Here is a 23023-nt window from a genome sequence, read left to right as displayed (position 1 = left end):
CCAAGAGCAGACAGCAATGCATTATGATGGGATTTGTATATTGCAGCACAAACAGAGATAACAGGAAAATAAGTGCAGATCTTCAAAAGCAACGCCAGTTTTTATTCCTTTTAGGTATCTCGGACCCTGGCAAGACTGACGTAATAAACTGGGGTAACCATACCGATGTGAAAACAACCAAACAGAATACTCTCCTGGACACGATTAACCCCATTTGTTCAGTAACTGACTGCTTTGTACTTATTTTTGACCCTCATTTTCAGCAGTACTCAACGCCTGGTGTTAGATACCTATACACAATTAAGCCTCTAGTTCTACGTGACTTTCAGTAGGACACTCAGGATCCTTGGCTCAAGGCACATGAGGACTGAGGGTCAGCATGATCCAGCTATAAAGTATCTTGGGGTTCACATGAGACAGTATGTGAAATGGGAAGCTAAGCTGACCTGTAGGAAATGTGTGGAAGAACAGTTAATTCTAGGCTGAAAGAACATGATTCTCCATTGTCAGTTCAGACGGTGAACTTGTATTGGGAATCCAGCTCTCCAAAAATAACAGAGAGGAGAGTGATGCTATCTGCCTTTGCTCAATACTTCTGTGCCTCCAGCATTCATCTGAGATAGCAGAAACAGGTTTAAACCCAGGATTAGAAGGGGAAGGAGTCTGGTTACACAAAGAATGGGAACCCAGTTCGCCCATATCTTAAGGCAGTGCCTGTTCATCAGGCTCAGGAGGAGTAATACTTTGGAATGGAAACTGTCCCACTTTCTGTAGCTACTTAGACGTTCACAGASAGAGGCAGATTTAGCTTAGTGGTCAGCACACAGATGAGACAAGAGAGGGTCAGGAGCAAGGCTCTGCTTCAGCAGCTTTCTTTTGTTTTTAATGCAGACTAGAAAAACTTCAAGGAGAAACCAAGAGACACATGAGTCTTCCTTATAACCTAGCTGTTACGGCAACTTCTRGGAAGGCAGGAGAATGGGAGGCAAATCCTTGACCCCAGTAAGGCAGGTAAGAGACATGAACCCAGATCTCCCACACTGTAGATGTAAGAAAAAAAAAGATACCTTGAGATGGACATGAACTGGGGCTCATCCCCAGCTGTGCTTCRTACGTGGCCAGCAGGGATTATCTACCAGACTGAACTGCGTAGGTGACAAAATCCAAGCCCAGGCCTGCCTTGTGTTCRCACGGTTTACATGCCTTGGTCCTTCCAGACAGCAGCAGGTGGGAAAACTTGAGCCCATGCTAGGCCTTTGCACAGGAGCACACAAATCCCTGCTTGCAGTGTGGAGCAGCAAGGCCAGCCCTTCCATCCCGCCTCACACTGTCTTGCGGGGAGGTCACGTGGCAGGACTTATTTAGGGAAGAGCCAGATATTATGGGCTACAAAAATTAATGGGTATTTGTAGCCAGCTGAGCTGCAGGTTATCTCTTGTAGGAAGCACTGAGTCATGGATCGTATCAAGGTTTAATCTGTTGCACTGCTGATGCCTGTGCATACATGTTATACACACAAGCAAAGGAGAAGATGATGTTACCCTTCCGAAAGAGTACAATTCTTCAGAAGTTGCTCAGACTTTATGTGAGCCTGTGGTCACAAACTGGCAACCTTTAATAGCACCCAGTGGTATATGTATACCCAAGTCACCTGAGACTGGAGAACAGTTTTACTTTCCCACACAAAATGATCATTCTTAGTAATTATTTCTATTTAGAAAATACTATCATTAGAGAACTCAGGATGAAGCAGTAAAGTTGAGGATGGAGGAAGGTAAGTGCACATTCAGGAAGAACTGGGAAACTGGTACATGTGTATCAAGAAAAGCTCGATGGAAAAAAGCTTGGGGAAACCCAAGAGACACAACCTGGCTATTTCATACTATACTATGTCGGTAGAAACCTGATTCATCTGGCTAATGTACTCGGCCTTTTTTTATACAGATAAGCCAGAGCAGTAAATCTGGCTATAAAAGTTACAAAAACATGCTACAAAACAAACACTGTTATTCTGTATCTTAAAATAAATAGAAATAGCACATAATAGCATTCTCTGAAGACTTCTCTGTGTTCTTAAATGAACTACTGACAAATAATAACCAAAACTTTTTTCCCCTGAGTGGATTTAAATGGAGTTGATAAAATGGAGATGAGTGACCAAAAGTACATATAATTTAGGGCAAAATAAATTGCCTGTGGGCAATTACCCCCAGAAACAACAACTATTAACTCAGCAGCTAGAATAAGACTGAAGAGTTAACTTAAGAGAAATTGGTTAAGATATCTGAAAAATCTTAACTGTACTATGACATAGGGCAGAGGGAAAGAAAAGAGAACATCTAACAGGTCTTTAGAGAAACAGTTCAATCCACCGGGGGCCACAAACACTAGGAAGATTTAACCATAATCAGATGGTTATCCTATGAGATAATTTTAACTTAAGGAATTTCCGCCATGATTCCATTATGACATATTTATCCTGGGAATTTAAAATAATCAAAGTGCGGCCAAGCTACAAGCAAGGCATTTCCAGTTGTTTTTGCAAATAAACACTGCATATATGGAGCCACAGACCATCTGTATAACTAATGTGGGGCTCCTCTGCCTGGCTTACTACGTTTGATCCTGACATTGCAACACTTACTTGTGTAAAAAATCTTGTTCAGATCCCTGCTCGGACTCATGCTCCTGGATCTGCTCTCCCATTTGTCTAGTGTTCTCTCTCAAGACAGTTGAGGTGAGCTGTGGTGCTTGCAGTGTCCCTGGAGTATGTATGTTTTCATTCCTGTTCAGCCATGAGCCTTCTAGACTCTCATCTAGAAAAAAAAATATTTACCATTACTGATACAGTTCTGATAATACAGTGAATTTATGCAGTGCAGCAGTCATTTAGTCAACTCACTGAATGAATACCTCCCATTACTAATTTAGGCCTTCCATCTATTTACACGCTTCAGTACAGTTTATTTCAGTGGCAGCACCTTCTGTAAATTTATATTTTTACTAGTTTAGTATCTTATAAAACAAGTGTGAATTTAAGAGATCAACTAGATAAACACACAAGATGATCAACTTTTCAGGTCTAATTTAACTTTGTGTTCTTATGAGGAAGGATTACATTGTCTTACGCCAAAGACTTTCTGTTCAACTACCAGTTCTACCTAGCAATAACAACAATTTAAAGAGGAAATATTTAAGAAACAACAAAAATAACCATTACAAACAAATATTGTATTGCAGCACTGCCTAAACTGCCAGGTGCCCTGCACACATTTAACAAAGATGATTCCCATATAACGAGTTTACAATCTAAATATAAGACAGTTAATCTCTTACGCATACAACAAGTCAAACACTAAGATGAGGGTAGAGGATAAAACTTAAAATCTGGTCAACACAGATCTTTAGAAACTTTAGTGAGAACCATTTAGATTATAGTGGGGACATTTGAGGTAAGAGGCGAGGTCTGGCTGCTGTGAACTATAAATAGTGATTTCAGCTTTACATCAAGGAAACTGGCATTAGATTCCTCACTGAGGAGTAATTATGGTAGATGCAGACACTGGAAAAATCCCTGAAGTTTAAAGATCCCACTTATTCCTACGGTGTACTGAAACAGTAAATATATATTCAGATAAAAATGCACTACTTCCTGCAATTTCACACAGATTAACCAGGCACGGATGCCATCATAGCCAAATTCTTGATAAACACTCCTGAAGTCATAGATAAACACTGTATATCAATACCATTTTGAATTTTAAAATGTGTCTTTTTAGTGTTCCTACAGAAATAGCGATCTATATCAGAATTTCCACTTTGGGTTTACTCAAACACCCTGTGACTGAACAACTGCTCCCGACTGAAACACGGGTAGAAAAACCGAAATCCATGACTCAGAAAGGTACAGAGCAAGTAACTCCACAATCATCTCCTGTCAGTAACTTAAGAATAACAGCTTTAAATAGTTCTGAATCTGCAAATCTCCATGCGTATACACAAGGATGGGGACTCGCCCTGTTACTTCCCGTAAAGAAGTGTTCAAGTTTGATAGGCATTTGTGGAACAGATGTGTCTTGTTTCTACTACATACAGAATATACCTTACCTTCCAGCATTAATTGATAAACCCTAAAGACTTCAAAGAAGGAAAGCAGTAAGGTATATCGAAAAAGAGAAACACCTTTCATAGACAACGTAAAGCCATACAAACCTTCCACTCTCTTTTTGTGGAGGGGTGGTCGTCCTTTCTTATTTCTCACCGAAGAGGCTTTGCTGCTACTGCTTCCGCTGTTAACAGACATTCTATCATCCTCGCCACCCGTAACTAGTGAGTTTCTATAGGAAATAAGTGGAAGCCACACGTCTTCTCTTCTTTCCATCATCTGCTCTGTCAGAAACTTCTCTAAGTAGGAGTGACTGAAAATAGAAGACAATGAGTACAGAGGTTCACAGCATATTGTTTCCTCTTTAATTAATCTGCAGAGCCTCTTCATATCCTTGGGAGCTTAAAAGAAATCCCACATGGTGTCTCCTTATTTTAATTTTACAACATATGTTGATAAGGCATCATACCTCTGACTGAATAAGAATATGTGTCATTCCTTCAAAGTAACATAGTTAATAGTAAGTTAATAGTAAAGGTTACTCACAGATAAACAATACAAAATGTTCTCTCTCTCAGCATCCTCCTCCCACATTTGCCTGCAGTTGTTCGCAGCACACTCTACTTGAATTCCTTTTCTATTTTGCATACCACGGAAGCCACTTCTATGTATTGCTACCATGTAAACAGACAGACTGAACTGGAACTACTATTATGGAAATGTAGGACATTCTTTGGCATCTTGGAACAAGAGGAGAATGGTTTCCTCAAATGCAAGCAGTTATTTTTCAGTGAAAAATTTGGAGATCTGTTCAGTTGCCGTGGAGAAGTCCAATGCACGCTTGTTAACTTATGGGAGAAACCAAACAACCTCCCTCTTGCATATGATCTGGAGGGCATTTGAGTTGTTTTCTTTTTTCATTGGTTATTTGATTATGCTATCAGAGGTAGTCCTCAAAATGAATATGAGAAGCCACATAAAAGTGATTCTAATGAGCGTTCTTCAAGCTTCAAAAGCGAGTGTCCAGAAGTTAGGCAAGACAACTAAGGATTCCCTTGCAGCATTTCTTCTGCTCCTTTCAGCCTTTAATCATGATTTCATTCAACGCCACATTGCCAGGTTGTCATCAATGGGAGTCAAAACCACGAACTCCGCATGGAAATGAACTCTACCTCTCCCTATCGCTCTGTTAACTCAAGGCAGGCTCAAACTTCTTATGCGGTCTAGGTGCAAGAATAGAATAARGAGCCACACTATGGATGCCTGGGTAACAGTCACATCCAATTTTTCAGTGGGATTTTGTTTTGATTCGGTGAACAGGATGACTTTGCTCAGGAAACAACAGCTTTTYTGTCAATTGTTTTATTCAACATTGTGACTGCTGCTTCTTCCTTCTCTATCAAGTCTTTTCATGTATATACTGAGTAACATCCAAACTTTGCACTGAATGAGAAATTCTTGGTTTATTCCCTCTCTTCTACAGTGTCAAACATCACACCATTTGAGTGCATCATGAATTTAGAGAACTTATCTGCAGAATAGTCTTGGAAATTAAGAAGTATTCCTGCATTCAGCTTCTATTTCCAAAACCAGAGTGCACAGATTATTCCCAAATAATGAAGAAAGAAAAAAATACACCAACTGGAGGTTCCCTAATGACTAGATGCCAAACGTGAGACAACTTTTGCTCGACATTTTAGAGGAGTTGCATACTGGCAATTCCTATTAGCTTCAACTGGGATACAAACTCCAAACTTCTGAAAGTAAGAACACCATGCTGAGGCTCCATCTCCTCTGACTTCAGACATCCAATAATTAAAAAAGCTGTCTCTATCTGAGCGAAATAAGTGCCTCCAAAGGGCAATTCACCTCTACTGTCTTAGATGAATTCCTCTGGACTTCCCTGCCTGTATCTGTCCTGTGCATTTACAACTTGGTTAGTGCAAGCTTTTTCCTAGTAAGCATAAGTGTCTGGCACCCTAAATGCACCCTTTAAAATAAAGCCATAGATTTAAATAAATTCGTAAATGACTATCGTTAATTCTAGAGGTTACTCATCAAATGAGAAGTCACATAAATGAACAGGACAGGAAAACTAAATTAAACCAATGCTGCTGCCCTGCCCCAAACTGAAAATGTCTCCATTTTCCCTTTGAGTAAAGAAACAGCAGTAAACCAGAAAGGAAGTAGAAGCCCAGCAAGAACGGTACTTTGCACCGAGGGCAGATGACATATGCACACATATCAAGTAGATAATTCATATTTTTAAGGTAGGGAAGCCAAGCTGGAGGACTCTAGGAGACARGCAGCTATGCTGATGAGTTATCCTGGAGCACTTCTGCCTCCAGACTAACAGGTCCAGTGCTGAGTGTAGGACAGCCATTCGGCAGAAGGAGATCGAGCCAGGGATGGAGGTAAATGATCCTGTACGCAGGGCTTCTCCACCAGATGGTGGTCATGCACCTTCTTGTTCAGAGGCCACCCCTTTGCAGGGAGGGGGAGAGGTCCCCGTGGATTGGAGGAGTCATGCTACCCAGAAGGGCAAATCAACTCTCCAGAGTATAGCTGAGTATGTAATGCCAGCGAAGCACTATGGGCAACGCACCCATTGCCTGATGGGTGCGAACTTGATAGAGCTCACAAGGGACCGAAGGCAGATATCTCCAACAGAAATCTTTACACATAAGCAAGTTATCTTGATTTTTTGCATAGTCAACACAGCTGGTGGAACCTAGCGCATGTCTGGACTCATCTTAAAGAAGTAATTTAGAATAGAACAGATAAATCATGCCATAAAGGGCCTATCCCATTTCACTGATCTTCAAATGCAGCTAAAGTAAATAGCTCAGATACAGAAGACTACAACAAAGACTGCTAAGATTAGGAGAAATGGATCCCACTGCAGGCATCTTTGGAGTCCTGAGAAAGGACACCGGTGAGTGAGGGGAGGAGGAGAGCCTTGGAGGAACAATTTTATATGGTAAGGTAGAAGGCGAGGTAAGGAATATTACCATGGAGAACAAGATCTCCATGGTAATATTCCCTGAAATACTGAATTTCATGCACTGGATCAGGTCAAATTAGGCTGTCAAGTAAACTGCGTAGAGAATGATATAACTCTGTTCAACATTGGAGAAACTTGTGGAATGGATGAAGACTGTACAGGAAGGATAAGCCCAATTAAATTAGATTAGAATTAGGATACTGACACTTAAACTACGAGGTACAGGAGAAGCTATGGTTCAGCTAGGAAGGTAGTTATAAAATCAGAGTATTCTTAAGTCCTGTCCTGAAGAACAGGACACAGGTTGGTAAAATTCGAGGATGCAAAAATGAAGAGCAGTCTGAAAAACTGAGTCCCATTCTAGCTCAACTGGATCAACAAATTCTCAAACTGGTTTAACCCTTTCTCTTATTGTTTAAGCTGAATTGGCAAATTATTGATAGATGCTAAATCAATAAAAAAATAAATTGGCTTAGGTGTGTATACGTTAAAATTTATGCAAAGTTAACCAAGATGCATTTCTTAGAACAAACCTATAATATTCATAGTTGTTATTCCTAGAAAAGCCCTTTAAAACAAATGACTTCAGAGAAAAACTACAGAGAAGTCTAACAGGAGGAGTCAGCTGAGCTAGTTATAGCAGATATGCACGACTTTAACCCACCGTGGTCAGAAAAATCAACTGGAAGGATATCTATAACCCTAAATTGGAAAGTCTGGCTATTGCGTTTTTTAAATGATCATAAGTTTATTCAAACAGTTCAGTTCTACAAGGGGCACCCAGCTCTTGGATGGTGCTTGACTGCACGCCCCTTCGTTTTTCCCTTACTACTGCTACTACGCTATGGCCAAATCCTGGATGTTTACTACAGAAGGTACTAGAAATCTAGAGCTTCCTCTCCGCCGAGATGCTGACAGCACGTCTTTACTACTAACTTGTGTTTACCAATGCAGTTTTCTTTTTGCTGGTTCTCTTGATATCCACYGTTACCCCTTGATAGTCCATTCAAATGCTGCTCTTAAAATAGTATTTCTTGCTCTCTATTCAGATCTTAACGACAATGCCTCCAATTTATTTCATTTCCGTCTGCAGTCACTGCTTGCCACATCCAATTCAGGCTTCTTGTTTTAGCCTTTCAGGTCCCCACCACCCTGTTCTGTCCTTACCAACAACGGTGACATCTCTCATCCTGTCTCTCCATCCCACTGTGCCCATAACAGAAGCCTTGACAACTGTTTATTGCCCACTTTAACTCAACATATTAAAACAACCAACTTTTTTTTTTTTTTTTTTTTACATTTTATGTAAATATCTAACCCAAACAGATGTTAGTGCAATGTTTACAGGCCCATAGCAATTTCCTTTACAGCTAACATTTTATTCCTTTTTGGTAGTATGAAAAAAGATCTTTTTTATTTTCAGTGCCCCAAGGGAAATTTTAAAGAACATTGTTTTGTGAGGTCTCAAACTCACCTAATCTGTGGTTTTGATTCTCTTCCTCATTTGTTTTTATTACTTTAATATATAAAACAATGAATAACTATGTATGTAAAAAGTCTCACTGGGACTTTTATAACCCCTATTAGATTGTGAAAACTTCAAAGCAGGGAGCTCAGGCACACACTACACTGATTAACACAGCCCAGCAAAACCCACAGAAGAAAATAAGGTATTACTTACACAGTCTTTTTGTCCTGTCGCAAGAGTTTCGAAGAAAATTCACTAAGCACTTCAAGGAAAGCAAGGTTAGGAGGTGGATAGTCTTGTCCTTTTTGATTCTGATATTTGAAGGCGAACTCTATGCCATCTCTAGGGTAAAGAAATATCAACATTTTCAGAGATTTGTAACAAAATTTAAAAAAATATCATCCCATCATCTCTAAACGCTGCCCAAAATCTGAACTGCGATAAAACTCTTTGTATCCCATCATTACTTTTATCTTTCATTAATAGCAAACAGCTGCTTTTGGATACAGGGAGAATCAAATGTTCCCTTGGACTTTTTCCTTGGAATTTGTAAGGACTGAATCATGAAGACAAGATGTTGCCAACCACATGTTTAGAAGGATCTAAACCACAAGCTAAGAAACTTGGCAGGTGCTGAAAGCCACTGCTTTATCAGGAATAACCGATTGGCTCGTTCTTGTTTCTGCATGAGGCAGAGGCTCCCAATGAGAATAATATATAAGATATAAAAAGATACAACTTAATTCATCAAGAGTCAGAAAAGGGAATTTTCTTACCAGTACATTCGTACATGCAACTCTGCCTTATTTTTGCTTTATCATTTGAGACTAGAGAGAAAAATTTACTTTCACACTACCCATAAAGGGCACACGCATGCCTTAACCTCTCTGTTGCTTGGCACAGGAAAGTGTCTGGCAGTGTTTTCATTTCCTCTCAGTCACAGAATCCTAGTTTGGAGGTAACCCAGGAAGGAGTGTGGGAGAGAGGAGAAGGAGAGTGCAGAATGGCTATAGATTTCAAAGAACTGTGGTTACTGCGAAACAACCTTTGCCTGGCAGTGCATCTCAGATGTCTTCACGCAAGCAGTAAGCACTCCAGCTAGAGGTGTAACACCTAGGATGCCTATATTCCTCAGGAAGACAAAGCTCCATATGGCCTTTCAGCAGATGTCAGGAATGGAGACCTTTCCCAGGAACATCAGTAGAACAGCTTGAGTTCTGGTTCTCCTGGCAGAGGAATCCTCCAACGGAGCCATGTTATGGAAGGTCTCGACACAGCTGTTACTGAGCTAGACAGCCACAAAGCCCTACCAGCAACTGTGCTGCAGTGTCGATTGCAGAGAAGTAGATGCAAAGCCAACCTCGTCTGCACACTTCTTCTCATGGTCTGCTTGCCTTAAGGGTTGAATTGCTAGAACATATGTATTTATACTCTATGAGAAAAGCATTTACAAACAGCATAAAGGGCTCCCGAAGATGTACTTATCTAGCAAAACAGACAAGATTCTTGGCCTGGTGATTTTATCCATCTGTTTTCCCTTCTCTTCCTTTTTTACCCTCAGTTCCAATCACTGAACTATTTACTACAGCTAAAGGAACTTCTTTTCCCTCAGCGTGATATGGGTTCGCTGACTCTTCATCGGTATGCTATGGCATTCCCCTTGTATTCTGGAAGAGGAAATTTAGGCCAAGTGGCTAATGTGGCTGAAGCACGCTAAACAGCTGAGAAGTTCGCCAGACATTACTGCAGGAATTTGTTCCTGAAAGAATCCCAGGATATTCTGCAGGATGAGGTAAAGCTCTTTTCAACCTCTCTTCTGTTACCTATAGCAGGCTCTGGAAACAGGTGACAGGCAAGCATCTCTCGTGGAACTTACTGGTAGGGAGTTTTATCACAAAGAGAAACTAATGCCTCTCCATATAGCTGGTGTTGAAAGGAACTCAGGAACTTGCTACCTTGGTTCAGATGGAGGCAATGGCTTTGGCATTCAGCAACGTGTAGCTGAGATGATAGAGAATGAATACTTCTCCACCAGTTGCACCTCGGTGTGCTTTGTCCTCCTTATCTGAAGGGAAACTCAAGAGATACTGAAGAACTGACAACTGAGATCAGCTACTCTTAGTTCTCTTTCAGTGAGACAGAACAACTAGACTGACACCAGGGATATCTCCTTAACAGACTCTCGAACTTTCTCAGTACCTTGGGAAGTTATGGGGCAGGCAGGGCTGAGAGGGCTGAGACCAAGTCAGTCTACTGGAACATCCTTTCAGGATCTCTGTGTTTTTTCACTGGCGGTCTTCACTAGTGCTAATGACAGTACCAGTGACTGACGTCAATGTGGGAAGGAGCTGCCTCCTGACACTGAAAACTGGTTTTGAAAAAAATGGTGCAGATAGCCTCAGACCTGGGTGCTTAAAGAAGCAGCAAAAAATGATGGTGGAGACTGAGCATGACAGAAGATGTCTACCCGCTTATAGGTATCATGAAGATAAAGAATTGCGTTGGAAGTGACCAATGCAAAGGCAGTATAAAGACGGTGCTGCCTTCAATGCAAAACAGCAGTAAGATTAGCTTGAGATAAGAGGCAACGCATACTACTTTTTGGTCTAATATATGACACCTTTATTTTTTCCCCATCATGAGTATGGCACACACCATTTAACATCATGACCGGAACCATCAGATTTACCACTTTCATCTGTGTCATCTGGACTAAAGGAGTCACTGACAGCAGTAGTAAGATGTCATCTTCTATTTGGACAAGCACTAGGACTTCCTGAGAGAGTTGTCCAGATATCTGCTGAAAGCTTAACATGGGCAAGCAAAATCTGGTGTTTCAATCCAGATGTTGGAAGGAAGCATAAACTAGCAGGTAGTAAGCACGTGGTAATCACAAGCGTAAACTTGTGACATTCATTTCCAGAGATGACACTTTTTTCCTCGTCTCCTCTAACCTTCTTCTGCACCAGTTATGTTTTTTTACCTGGCCTAATTCCTTATATTAGTCTCAGCCTTTCAGATACTAAGTCCCAATCATGCTTTGCTCGTCTCAGTCTTAATGCTCTGAGACAGCAAGCTTGAATATTTTAACCTTTTTATGGCATGGGAAGGTCATCGTTTAAATTTAGCAGCATCTTTCTACATTTTCCTACACAGCAGGTGGAACAAGAGCTTCAATCCACTTCAAAAAAAGTAAATCTCCAAAATATTTCTCGAGAATTTTTTTTGTAAAATCCTTGGTGCCTACAGAATCCATAATGGTGTGGCACAAAGTACTATCCACACTTGTTAGATATAGTTCATGCAAATGTATAATACCAGTGGCATTGCTTTTTCTACACAAATTAGAAACAGAATGTAATTATTGCACGACCCAGTTAGATTACATACCTTTAGAAAAGGTATGCTGAGCAAAACTTTTAATTTGAAGGAGTATGAAAATCTAGTGTATTTACCACCACTCACTTGTGTAGTGTGGCCACAGCCTCTCTTGTCTTGATCTGATCCAAGCCAAAAGTAAGGGCAAACCGGCGGGCCAGTTCCTTAATTCCACTAACATGGGCAGATGTCCTGTCCAAATTGGGACCTTGTTCCTGCACAAGCTCATTAAACAGCTAAAGAAAGAATTCAGTTGTTAAAAGCTGTGAACTAGAAAACACTTTTCTTAAGAAAGACTTTTGCTCTTAACCTGTTAAGGCTAAGAGTGAACAGTACAATGACTTTTTCACACTGATATAATAGAGTTCACTTATATTCATGTTATGATCCACTTCAGCTCCCAAACTTTCTTCTTTGTAAACTGCTGTTTGCCAACTGTCCCCATCTTGTACTCATGCAGATGACAACTCTTAAACACAGCATTCTGCACTTACCTTTATTGATTTGCAATCTTCTTATTTCCCCAGTTCATCCAGATGATTCTGGATTCTCACCCTGCTTTCTAAAAGATCTGCATCACCTATCAGATCAGTATCGTCTATGAATTCGGGAAGCAAAATGTCTATTCCCATCATTCAAGGCAGTGAAAATACTAACAGTATTCTTGGGTAGACACCTTCAAAGCCTGCTTGGCAATACCCTTCCACTACAACAAAGACCTTCAGGTAACTACTCCGTAGCTTTCCAGTCGGTTCTGTATCTTCTTATGGTACTGCCATTTAGACCCCATTTTCCTGAACTTTCTTTTGAGAACATCACAGTAGATGGTGTCAACAACAATATTAAATCAAGTTGCATGAAATTTACTGTTTCTCCCCAGCCCACAAGTTCTGTTACCATATAATTAATGAAAGCAGCTGAATTTGACATGATTTCTCCTTGACAAATTCATACTGGCTGTTGCCTCTCACTTAGGCACTTGCAAACAGCTTTTCTAATTATTTGGTCTCCATGAAATGATACCAGGCAGACCCATCTATGGCTCCTAGCTTCTTCCTCTCTCCACTTTTTAAAGAGATGAGCTACTTTGATACTCTTCAATTCTTCAGGAATTTCATCTATTCTTCTCAAGTTTTCCACGGTATCAGCTTTGAGATTGCAACAGCAAATTCCTTTATACTCTGAAATGAGTTTCGTGAGGCCCAGCTGATTTGAAAATATCTAATTTATATAAGTAATTTCTCTGTGTAATGGATATAGCCCCCTACTTCAAGGGACTAAATGATATTTAGCGAGGCATACATGTTGTGATGCCAGCAGAACACGGATGGATTTCATCATCAAGCCAATAACTTATCATTGTTCTAAAGCAAATTGTTTGGGAAGAAACATGTTTAATAATGTTGGAAGACTTAAGCAACTTGCTCAGAGTTTGAAAAATCAATCAGTATTTAGACAAAATATGAAGCAGAAGATGCATTACATCCAGCAAATTATAAAGAGAAAAAAATCATCCTAATTCTTCTTGCTCACTAGGCACCAGTAAACAAACATTATGAACCAGCTTGGACCAAATTGCCTTCAAGGCTTTTCTCTCCCTTTCTTCCATTTTTATGTGACCAAAACTTTGCCTGGGTTGGCTTAGGGAGACAGAGATTGTAGAGAGAAATGAACGCTGACAGCCCAAATTGAGAAGCAAGATAAACTCTTAACAGAACTGCACTATTTTTCGCTTCRCTGTAAAGGGCACCAGAGAGAAGTCATGCACAGAATATTTTGGAATGAGAGATTTGTAATAAAAATCAATATTCTTACCTGTTGCAAACTGAGAATGAGTGTCTTTGCACACTGGATTTTATCAATTTGCCTTGTTTTGCTCAAGGTTTCCTTAATGATATCTCCATAGTCATTGTAGTACTAGGAAAAAATGTGGGAAAAAACCTCTTTAAATCAAACCTCTTGTACAGTTTCTCACAGGTTTCCTGATAGAAAGATTATTTGTAATTCTTGTTTTGAAAAGGCAGCAGTTCCCCAGAAAAACAATCTGAAATCACATTTTCTCTGTGAGTGGGAGGCAGTGCTTCAGTATCAAAATTTAAACTGATCAATAGCCTGCATCCACCAGTGACCAGATCAGGAACTTCTTTATTTATTATCTTTTGAAACAAATATGTTGAAAAACAAACAAGATAGTATTTCATCTGCTAAACCAAACATTTGATGAAAGTGACTGGTGGTTGCAAATTCTAAGAAACAGTATCATATTAAACCAACAGAGCAATCTTAACAATTTAAGTGTAAGCAGACACTAACATGCAGATGTGAAGCTCCATATACAGCGCATGGCGAGTTAGATGGCTAAGAATGCAATTCATGGAAGCCAGAAAGCCGAGGAAGGAATTAATCCATAGAAAGTGCTCATTTTCTTTATGTTAGAAGAACAGTTGCTGAAAATCACAGCCTCTTGCACTGGCCATTTAGGTAGAAAAGCCTGAATAATCAAAACCTGCTTCGCTAAAACTTCCAGGATGAGAATCTCAAAAAAAAAAAAATCTTCCAACCAGTATTTTTTCAGCCTGATCCATCTTTCTGCATTTCCAATTCCCCCTTTTTTTCCCCCCTCTTAAAATATTGCTCCTGCCTTCTTTGGTACAGAGATCCTTCTAGTTTGTATTTTAATTTAAATTCAATTTCCCTCATTCTTCCCCAATTTCAAGAGCAAGAGGGAAAGAGAGAGAGGAAAAAAAAAAAGAGAAGACTGATGTAGAGCAGCAGGTAGGAGACTAACCTGGAGTTTGACAGCTTCAGCTTGAAACTCCTGCTCTGGGGAAAAGACCTAAGCAAGACTAACCCTGAACAGCCACCTGGCTGATGGCTAGGTTGGGCAATGGAGACATTATCGTGTTGCATGCTCCAAATGAACGGAGCAGGATTTGAAGTTAAATCCTTTACATTTCACAACAACATCCTGAACACTGGTCCATTGCAAAGCACCTTCTCTCCCCACTATATCTTCAAGTTTTTCCTCCTCGACTGTCTCTTGTGATGACTAATCGCTTACAGAGAGACAGGCAGGTCTACACCCAGTGTTTTGATAGAAGCTGAAGAGCTTCAAGTAGCTTGACAGTGTCAGGAGGGCTAATGTGCATGTTCTCTGGCAGGTAAACCTGCAAAAACAGGGTTAAGCGGCAGCTAAGCATTGAGTCTGTCTGAATTTCATTGGGGCCTAAGTATTGTATGGAAGCGGCTAAAGTGGTGAGACATTCAGTTAACACATACCCACTTACAATGACAGCATATAGAGCTTTTTTACCACTTCCCTGTTTAAAATGTTCTTTTCCCACAGAAAAATTGACCTCCTTATTATGGCAAGTGCCAAAATTGGGAGATTGAACAAGGAAATATGTGACATACGACACCGAACAGATCACTGCTGTTGTGGATTCGAGAGGCAAATTTGAGCAGTAGGGTAAGAAATTCTCTTTAAATGTAAGGCGTTCTGAAAATATTTAGTACCCTGTAGGACCAACTTTTGGTGCTGCCTTTAATAGGGCACTCCTACTACATCGGAAGGGACATTCAGAGCTTAATGCATCTCAGTGACAGGTGTAATTTGAAAAAGAAAAATTATTACAAAAATCAAACCAGAAAAGGGTGGAAAAAGTTTTCAAAATTGTTCAACCTTGAACTACTGCATTTGGAGGAAGAGGAGCAGGTGACCTGACACTACAATTTCTGTGTTCAGTTAGGAGGAGGAGAACACACAGAGCTGTACCTTCATGTAGTGTTTGAAGATATCTGCTGCTGCATGCATATCCACAATGTCATAAATTATCAGCTTGCTAAAGGCAGCCAACAGGTTCCTTCTCTTATGTAAAGCTTCTATTTTGTTAGCTTCATCTTCTTCATCTCCCTCTGAAAGCAGGAACAACAATAAAAATGCTTATAAATATCTGCTATGTTCTAAAACAATATTACTTAAGTACAATAAAAGAGTAACTTTTAGAAAAATCCAGTTCTTCAAAATGAAGCAAAGGTTGTTGCAGGAGAAGCTAAAATGAGAGGTGATAATTCTTGCATCCTGCCTGTGTTAGAGAATTCAGGAAAGCTTCGGAAGGTGACGCACCATTGACCAAAGATGCTGTAGACCTGAATGGGTACTGAACATAATCCACATGGATATTAAATCACCTATTTTTTCTAACCTGAGAAAGGCCATAGTGAGGACTTGTTGAGTGCTTTTTGTTTAACCAGTGTAATCAAAGGATATTTGGAGATGCTTCTTTAACATGATGAAGCTACGGATATTTCATATAAGAAGAATTAGAAGCAGCAATACCCCTACCACATGCCTTGGATTTTCAGGCATGAAAACGCTGGCTCTAAAGCAGCAACAAACAGCAGGTGACAAAATTCAGTTGTAAGAAACGTTAACATTGAATGCTAATGTCATAAGCATTAAGTCCCCGTAAAATTCCCCACTCTGAATGAAAACTATATTCATAAAACCTAAAAAAAAATCATATAATAAAACCATATTCCACAACTTATGTAAGAAAATGAAACGAGCTAGAACAATTGCGGTGATAGCAAACATTTTGTGGTATTTAGAAGGGCTCATTCTTGAAAGGAATCCAAACGGTTTGAAGAAATACAGACCTGGGGGGTGGGGGTGGAAGGACATAGTGTCACTGATGATCTCTTACTGCTGTCTTACTACAGTCCCCACACACGCACAGGGTGTAAGTCATGTACTTGGTCAAGCTCTTAAGGGCAACCAAGCTGACTGCAGATACRTATGCATGTTTTAATCCCTAGATACTTTAGCCTACAGTACTGAAGTCCAATAGCATCCCCCACGTTTTGATTTCCTGTTACAGTTATTGATGTGTTTTGAATAACAATAGTCAAATGGTCAGATCAACTTCATGGACTCAAAGTAGCATTAAGGAATGGAGATTACATATAGAAAGAAATCCCTTCATCCATCCATATCTGGGACTCCATCTCTTGTCCAACAGTATTTAGGATTCAGAGACTGGATACCTCTGTACTTGCATTTAGGCATTTATAACACACGCCAACAGCACTGAGTTATTTAAAAACAAACCTAAATGACAAGTCTTCCTCTCCCCAACTGATAAACAAAAATATCAAGTTATCCACATGAGTACATAGAGATGGAGTCACCTCAGTCTCCTGTGTATGAAAGGAAGGGTGATCTGGTTCTGACTGAAAAGTTCTCTTATTCTAGCAGTGCTATGTTTTGGTCACATCCATATATGGGGCCTGAAAGCTGAAGGCAAAGGATACTTTTGGCCACGATCCCCACAGCTCCCAGAAAACATTACATAGGACCACAACGATCACATTGTAAAAAATGGTAAAGGCACCATGACAGCGTCCACTTTAATGAGGTAGTGTAGTCTTTTTCAGAGAAAGAGGAGGAGGAGTTGATCTTGAGCACTGCTCCCAAAGGTCCTGGATTTAGGAAAGGACTTCTGAAGAGGGCATRCAATTAAGATGCTGTATGGATGGAGAAAAATACAGGAAGTGCAAGCAAAGCTGGTGGTGTTTCTAGGCCCACTGAATCCGTGCTGTGAAGAAAGTCCACAGCAAATGTCAGTTCCAAAGACTGACAGAGAACTCAGTGCATGACAAGCAGGACCAGAAACGCTGGAACCAAATGCCAGGATAACAAGCGATTTGTAGACCTACCCCTGGGAACCAGTCAATGACTGGTGAGGCCTCTTGCTCTCATGCTTCCTCACTGGCACTCGTTCTACATTCAGCTGATTGAAAGAAACCTTTTGGGATTTTTGAAAGTGCTAGATGAAAAGATGGTATTTTTATAATCAGCTCCAGAACTGAGCTCTTCCTCAGACTAAGTTCTAAACTGCACGCCCAAGCTCCTCTTCTCCAGAGCAGTCTCTGCGAGGAGCAGCCCTACCATTTGGCAACTCCAGAGCTGACGACAGATTTACCGACTTCGTCATATGGTGTCTCTACAAAGCCTTATCTGTGTTTTAGCTGAGGAGAGGAGGGAACTTGAAATACCATATGTCCTAGAACAAAGATACCCAAAGGACATACAGGAACTTAGCATGCTATGTGCTAGATTGGCCACAGCTTAAATACTAAAGTTGGAGGGAGGGATGCTGTAAGACTGACTTAATAATCATAAAGTTTTGCATTAAGAAAAATAAAATAASAACGATTTCCCACTATGAACAAGGATTTCGGAGAATAACAAGAATCCTAGATGGCAAAGGATCTGCCCATGAGGAGAGACCAAGCCCTTGCTGCATAAGGCACACACACAGAAAAGTAACCTCAAAGAACTCTGCCAAAAAAAAGGAATAAAGGTATACAAGAAGAAAAATAGAAATAAGAGAAAATCTCTCAGAGGACTTTTCATTAAAAAAAAAAAAAAGCCTGAGGTAAATGGAAGTGTGGAGGCAAAAGGAGAAAAAGATGCTCCGTGTTAAGTTTAGAGGGGTCGTACCAGCTCAGAGCACGGGTGCACCCGGCCTCGTATCCCCTCTCAAACGGTGGCCACACAGAGATGCTTAGGAAACCGTAAGGAAGCAAGGAAGCATACGTGATACTTCCCCAAGTACCCTCCTACTCTCCAACTTTTTTCAACTCAAGAATGTCCTGAATTTGATTTGATTATTTTTGGCAGGGAGAGCAGCAGGGATGTCTATTTAGTAACATCAGAGTTTCTCAAGGCTTCCTTTGCCTAGATCTTTACTGGTGAGGTTTGCCTTCAGGAATCCTATAACTCTTCCTAGTAACTCTAAAGGATTTCTCTTCTAAGTACTGTTCTATCATACTTCTTCCCTTGAAGCCACATTAAATGAAGTCTGCTGCTGATTGTAGTGTTGGGAAAAAATATTTTTAAGAACAATATCCATCAGCAAAGGAAGAAGAGTTTTGTACAGGCTTATAGCATGCAGTTTACAGACCGCTCCCGTGTCTTCTGAAAACGCCTGTTTTTATGAAGTGAAATATATTTTCTTCTTTAATGCATGTGATATTGAATATTTCATATCCACATTTACCCCCAAAAAACATAAAGAAGGAATAATTTTGAAAACATTTTGGTGAACTGATCTGAAACTTTTATTTGCTTCTTTCTTCTTGTGTCTGCTATGAAAAAAAGCTAAGTAGAAAACATGAAAGCGAAACATACCCATGCTCTGGTTCTCATCATCTTGGTCAATGAAGACATGGTCCATCACAAAACTGAGAAGTTCTGACTGGAGGCCTGAATCTGGATTAAACACCAAAGGCTGAAGACCTTCCCGACCTCCAGTCATCAGCTGATGACTAAAAATCATCAAGAGATCACAAAGCAGCATGAAAGCCTGAAAGGCAAAAGATAAATGCAGTCAGAAGCATTAAGTAAAAAGAAGTAAAATATAAAATACYTTCTATCTAATTTCCAGACATTGCCCCAATACTAGTTATTAAATGTCCTCCTTTAGCCATTCACAGTTGTAGTAGTTTGTGTGCTGTGAAAAGTGCCCACAAAAGTTTCCCTTAGCTGTAAAATGTTGTCTTTGATTCCTAYATAAGGAACTGTTTTTACCACCTCTTCAATGTCCAGGATGATCCATATTAAACTTCCATTTCTTTTCTATAGAAAGAACTCTGAATTTACCTCAGCTTCAAGGAATGGAGCCAAAGTAGCAATTAAAAAACCTCACTAGAAAAAGTTAGAGAAGTTAAACAGGCAAAAAATTGAAATACATGATGAGGGAAGAACCAAGCTGAGTCACTATTACATTCTGAAAATATAGAGAAGCAGTTCTAACCAAAGAAATCCTTGCAGAATCTCAACAGTTCTCTGCAAAAGTAATTRAGTAACTCTACACAGCCTTCAAATCTAAATAAAAACTGACACGGGCAGGCTTTTTAAAGATTTATGCACATTCCTGTTATACACTTACTACTGGGAAAAGAGAAAGGAAAGCAGCTATTAATAACTTTATTTCCTTCAAGGGGTTATCTGTATACTTTCATGCGTGAGAATAACACTGTTTTCCCCAGTGGCTTATGTCAGAGGCTCGCAACCAGCTGTGTTCATTTGCATTACATTCAACACCCAAGCATCTTCCAGAAAGCGCTTCCTAATCACCCTGGTTCCTCTGTCTCTCACCTCCGGTTCTGAAAGCTGAGGAGAGGAAGGCTCAAAGTAGGAATGTGTAAAAGGACTCCTAGAAGATCACCTGGGAGCCTGCAGGAGCCCCGCTCAGGGCAGCGTCAGTCGCAATTCCCACGTAGGTGGGAGCCCAAAGGGGTCATCAACTGAAGAGATGTTGTAAAATAGCTCTGCCAGATTCGTGAAATCCAAGGCTTCAATCCAGCGTTATATTCCTACTCTATAAACAGTTGAATTCAYCTTTTTTAACTCTCATCGATTTACATTTAAGACCATGCTTAGATTAAGTGTTTTGGTGAACAGAAAGGTAATTAAATGTGTGTTTAAACATATTCTTGAACTGAGGCCTAGTGAAAAGTAGCGAGTGAGACCAATCTGCTTTACAAACGTCCAAAATGAAATCTCTGTGCTGAATGTCATAGCAGATCACTTATCTTTTGGAGTGTGTTATTAAATTAGAACGAGCTATGACTTAGATGAGAACAAAATGCAAATCACTTTAAACCATGACCTACTTAGACTTTGGAGACAGATGTCAGTATTTGGGATTTCTCTCCACAGAAACCAAAAAGATGGGATTCATCTCAGTGAAAGTAGATGATCACATCTGCACAGGCATCCTAAATTCCTTTCATACTCACTGGAATTTAAGATATGATTAGAAACCTCCTAATGTAGACCTCTAAAAAAGAGCATACAAATTACGCACTGAAAATGCCTATTTCTATCCAGTATAGAGACAGCAATGGGCTCAGGTAGAGACGTCCATATTGCAGACAACGTCTAGTCACAGGAGATTTATCTCACTCAAATAGTCTAGGAGACACCTCAGAGTCTTTAAAACATACATCAGTTATGGAGATCTCCGAGACTTTATATTTACCAACTTTTGGAACACAGAGGAAGCTCCARGCAGAGCTATCTTTCAAAAAACCAGAACTATCTTTTAAAGAGTATTACCTTTTAACAAATGCTGGCAAGTAACTGTGTGCCAGTTAGTTTGTTACAGTCTTTGCAAAATATTGGAAGGGCTGATAGAGAAATGCAATTAGTAAACAGCTAAAAGATGTCAACAGATCTAATATAAAATATATTCATAAAATCTCAGCAAACAAACCTGCTATTGCTTTTTGGAGAGACTACAAATTATTTCAACATGCCTTTGGATTTCATTTCTTTCATTACAATTTCTAAATACATACAGCAGAAGCTTTCTGCTCCATGCTTGTTTGGCTTCCCAAAAATCTAGAACAGAGTATTGGAAAACTACACTGAACCACAAGAAATCTGATCCCTACTGATGTGATTGTATTTCACCTATATACTTTTGGCCCATGTGCTCACACACATATACATGCAGAGAGACRCACACATTAGCCTATTAGTCGATAGGGAAGCATAGCAACCTAAGCTATAATGATTAAATTGATGAGAACTGAAAAAAACCTCCGGAGCTTGATATTTGCATAATAAAGACACTGTGTAAATGGATACTTTCCTCTGATTCTTCAAGGAGACAGAACTTTGTCAAAGGACAACTTTTGTGTATTGTGAGAGGACACTACATTCTCAGTGTTATTCAGACTATCTTTGCAGAATTAATCAGCATTTCTTCTGCTAGGAAATGTACGGTAGTACGACTTGTACTGCTGGAAGCCTTAAATTTCTCCCATTAGCCACCCATGGGAAACAGAGCCACAGTATTTGCTAGAGACACAGTATTTGCTACTCTATTTAACTGAATTATTAGGACAACGAAATATGAAATACCATCAAGGCTTAGATTTACCCGATCTAGCTTCTGGCATTTAATCTTGACAGGAAAACAGTCACTAGCATCCCTAAAAGTCACTATTAGGGAAAAAACCTCAGACATATACAGAGAGATWCAGCCCATCTAAGGTCTGAATCATCCTCTAAAAGTGCCTATTTCTATCTATTAATACTATAACAGTCTAAAGAAATAGGCTTATATTTAAGGTGATTCAATTAGATGCCCAAAGTTATGACAGCTGAATATAGGCCTAAACACCCAGGTAATCCTTATTGTTATAYCAAAAATGAATTTGACATTATCTGTGTTTTGAATGTGCTTTTAATATAGCTATTTTTATGGAGTATCTGTTCAAGTTTTATTTAGACAGAAGGCACACAAAATTTTACTTCGAGTTCAGTATACTAAATGTCTGAGTTTTACTACACTTTCATATTCACACTTTTGTAAAAGCTTGTGACCGACATTTCCTTTACCTGTTCTTTGACTGGAGTGTTGACATTTGATAGACACTGCTGGCAGACAGCCAGAAAGGATTTCACAGTTTTCCTCAATACCAGCAAGTCCTCCTGGAATAAACATGAAAAAGGGGTAATATTTAAGTATTAATAAGAGGTTGCTAGGAAAAAGCAAAATAAAAAGATGGTGGCAATTTCATACATTCAATCCTATAAACTAGCCAAACAAAAACAAAAAGGCAGMGAAAATCTTCCTAAAATGAGTCACTGTTTTTCAGAGGAATGGCCCAAGGTCTCCCTGTAATAAATAATTATAATAAAACAATACATTCATGAGTTAAAATTGTCTGTATTTTATATTATAAATGTTTCAGAACAAAAAGTTTAATACAACAAGTTCAGCCTACCTGGTGATTTATAAAGAATTCTGTATGCAGACAAACCAACACAACCAAAAAAGTAAAATACCAATAAATRTCTCAAGTTCAACCAAAACATTATCCTAACTGTCTGCGCACAGGGGAGACATGAAGGCAAAYCACAGAAATCTAGTGACTTACGGGAGAAGGAGGGAGGTTTGTTGATCTGGAGAAGGAAGGATTTGTGGGGGCAAAGGTAAATGAATGACTGCATTTGATCACCTGGATCTGAGAGACAATCAACAAGTAT

General features: G+C 39.6%; 1 protein-coding gene across 6 annotated transcripts in view; it reads right to left on the bottom strand.

Annotated features, from left to right (window-relative positions):
* STAG1 (stromal antigen 1) overlaps positions 1–23023 on the bottom strand; it is a 154353-nt gene that overhangs the window by 5745 nt on the left and 125585 nt on the right. For all 6 annotated transcript variants that reach the window (XM_026075538.1, XM_026075542.1, XM_026075541.1 and 3 more), the window contains 8 exons: positions 22373–22465; positions 19151–19325; positions 15731–15870; positions 13771–13872; positions 12043–12191; positions 8791–8919; positions 4213–4418; positions 2645–2816 (listed from right to left, as the gene is read on the bottom strand). In XM_026075538.1, coding sequence (XP_025931323.1) covers positions 2645–2816; positions 4213–4418; positions 8791–8919; positions 12043–12191; positions 13771–13872; positions 15731–15870; positions 19151–19325; positions 22373–22465 — 1166 coding nt within the window. The remainder of the gene's footprint in view (positions 1–2644; positions 2817–4212; positions 4419–8790; positions 8920–12042; positions 12192–13770; positions 13873–15730; positions 15871–19150; positions 19326–22372; positions 22466–23023) is intronic.

This window comes from Apteryx rowi, unplaced genomic scaffold (assembly GCF_003343035.1).
Source record: "Apteryx rowi isolate R43461 unplaced genomic scaffold, aptRow1 scaffold_406, whole genome shotgun sequence".
NCBI lineage: Eukaryota > Metazoa > Chordata > Aves > Apterygiformes > Apterygidae > Apteryx > Apteryx rowi.
Note: the sequence above shows the minus strand (reverse complement) of the source record. Positions and strands in the feature narration are given on the sequence as shown.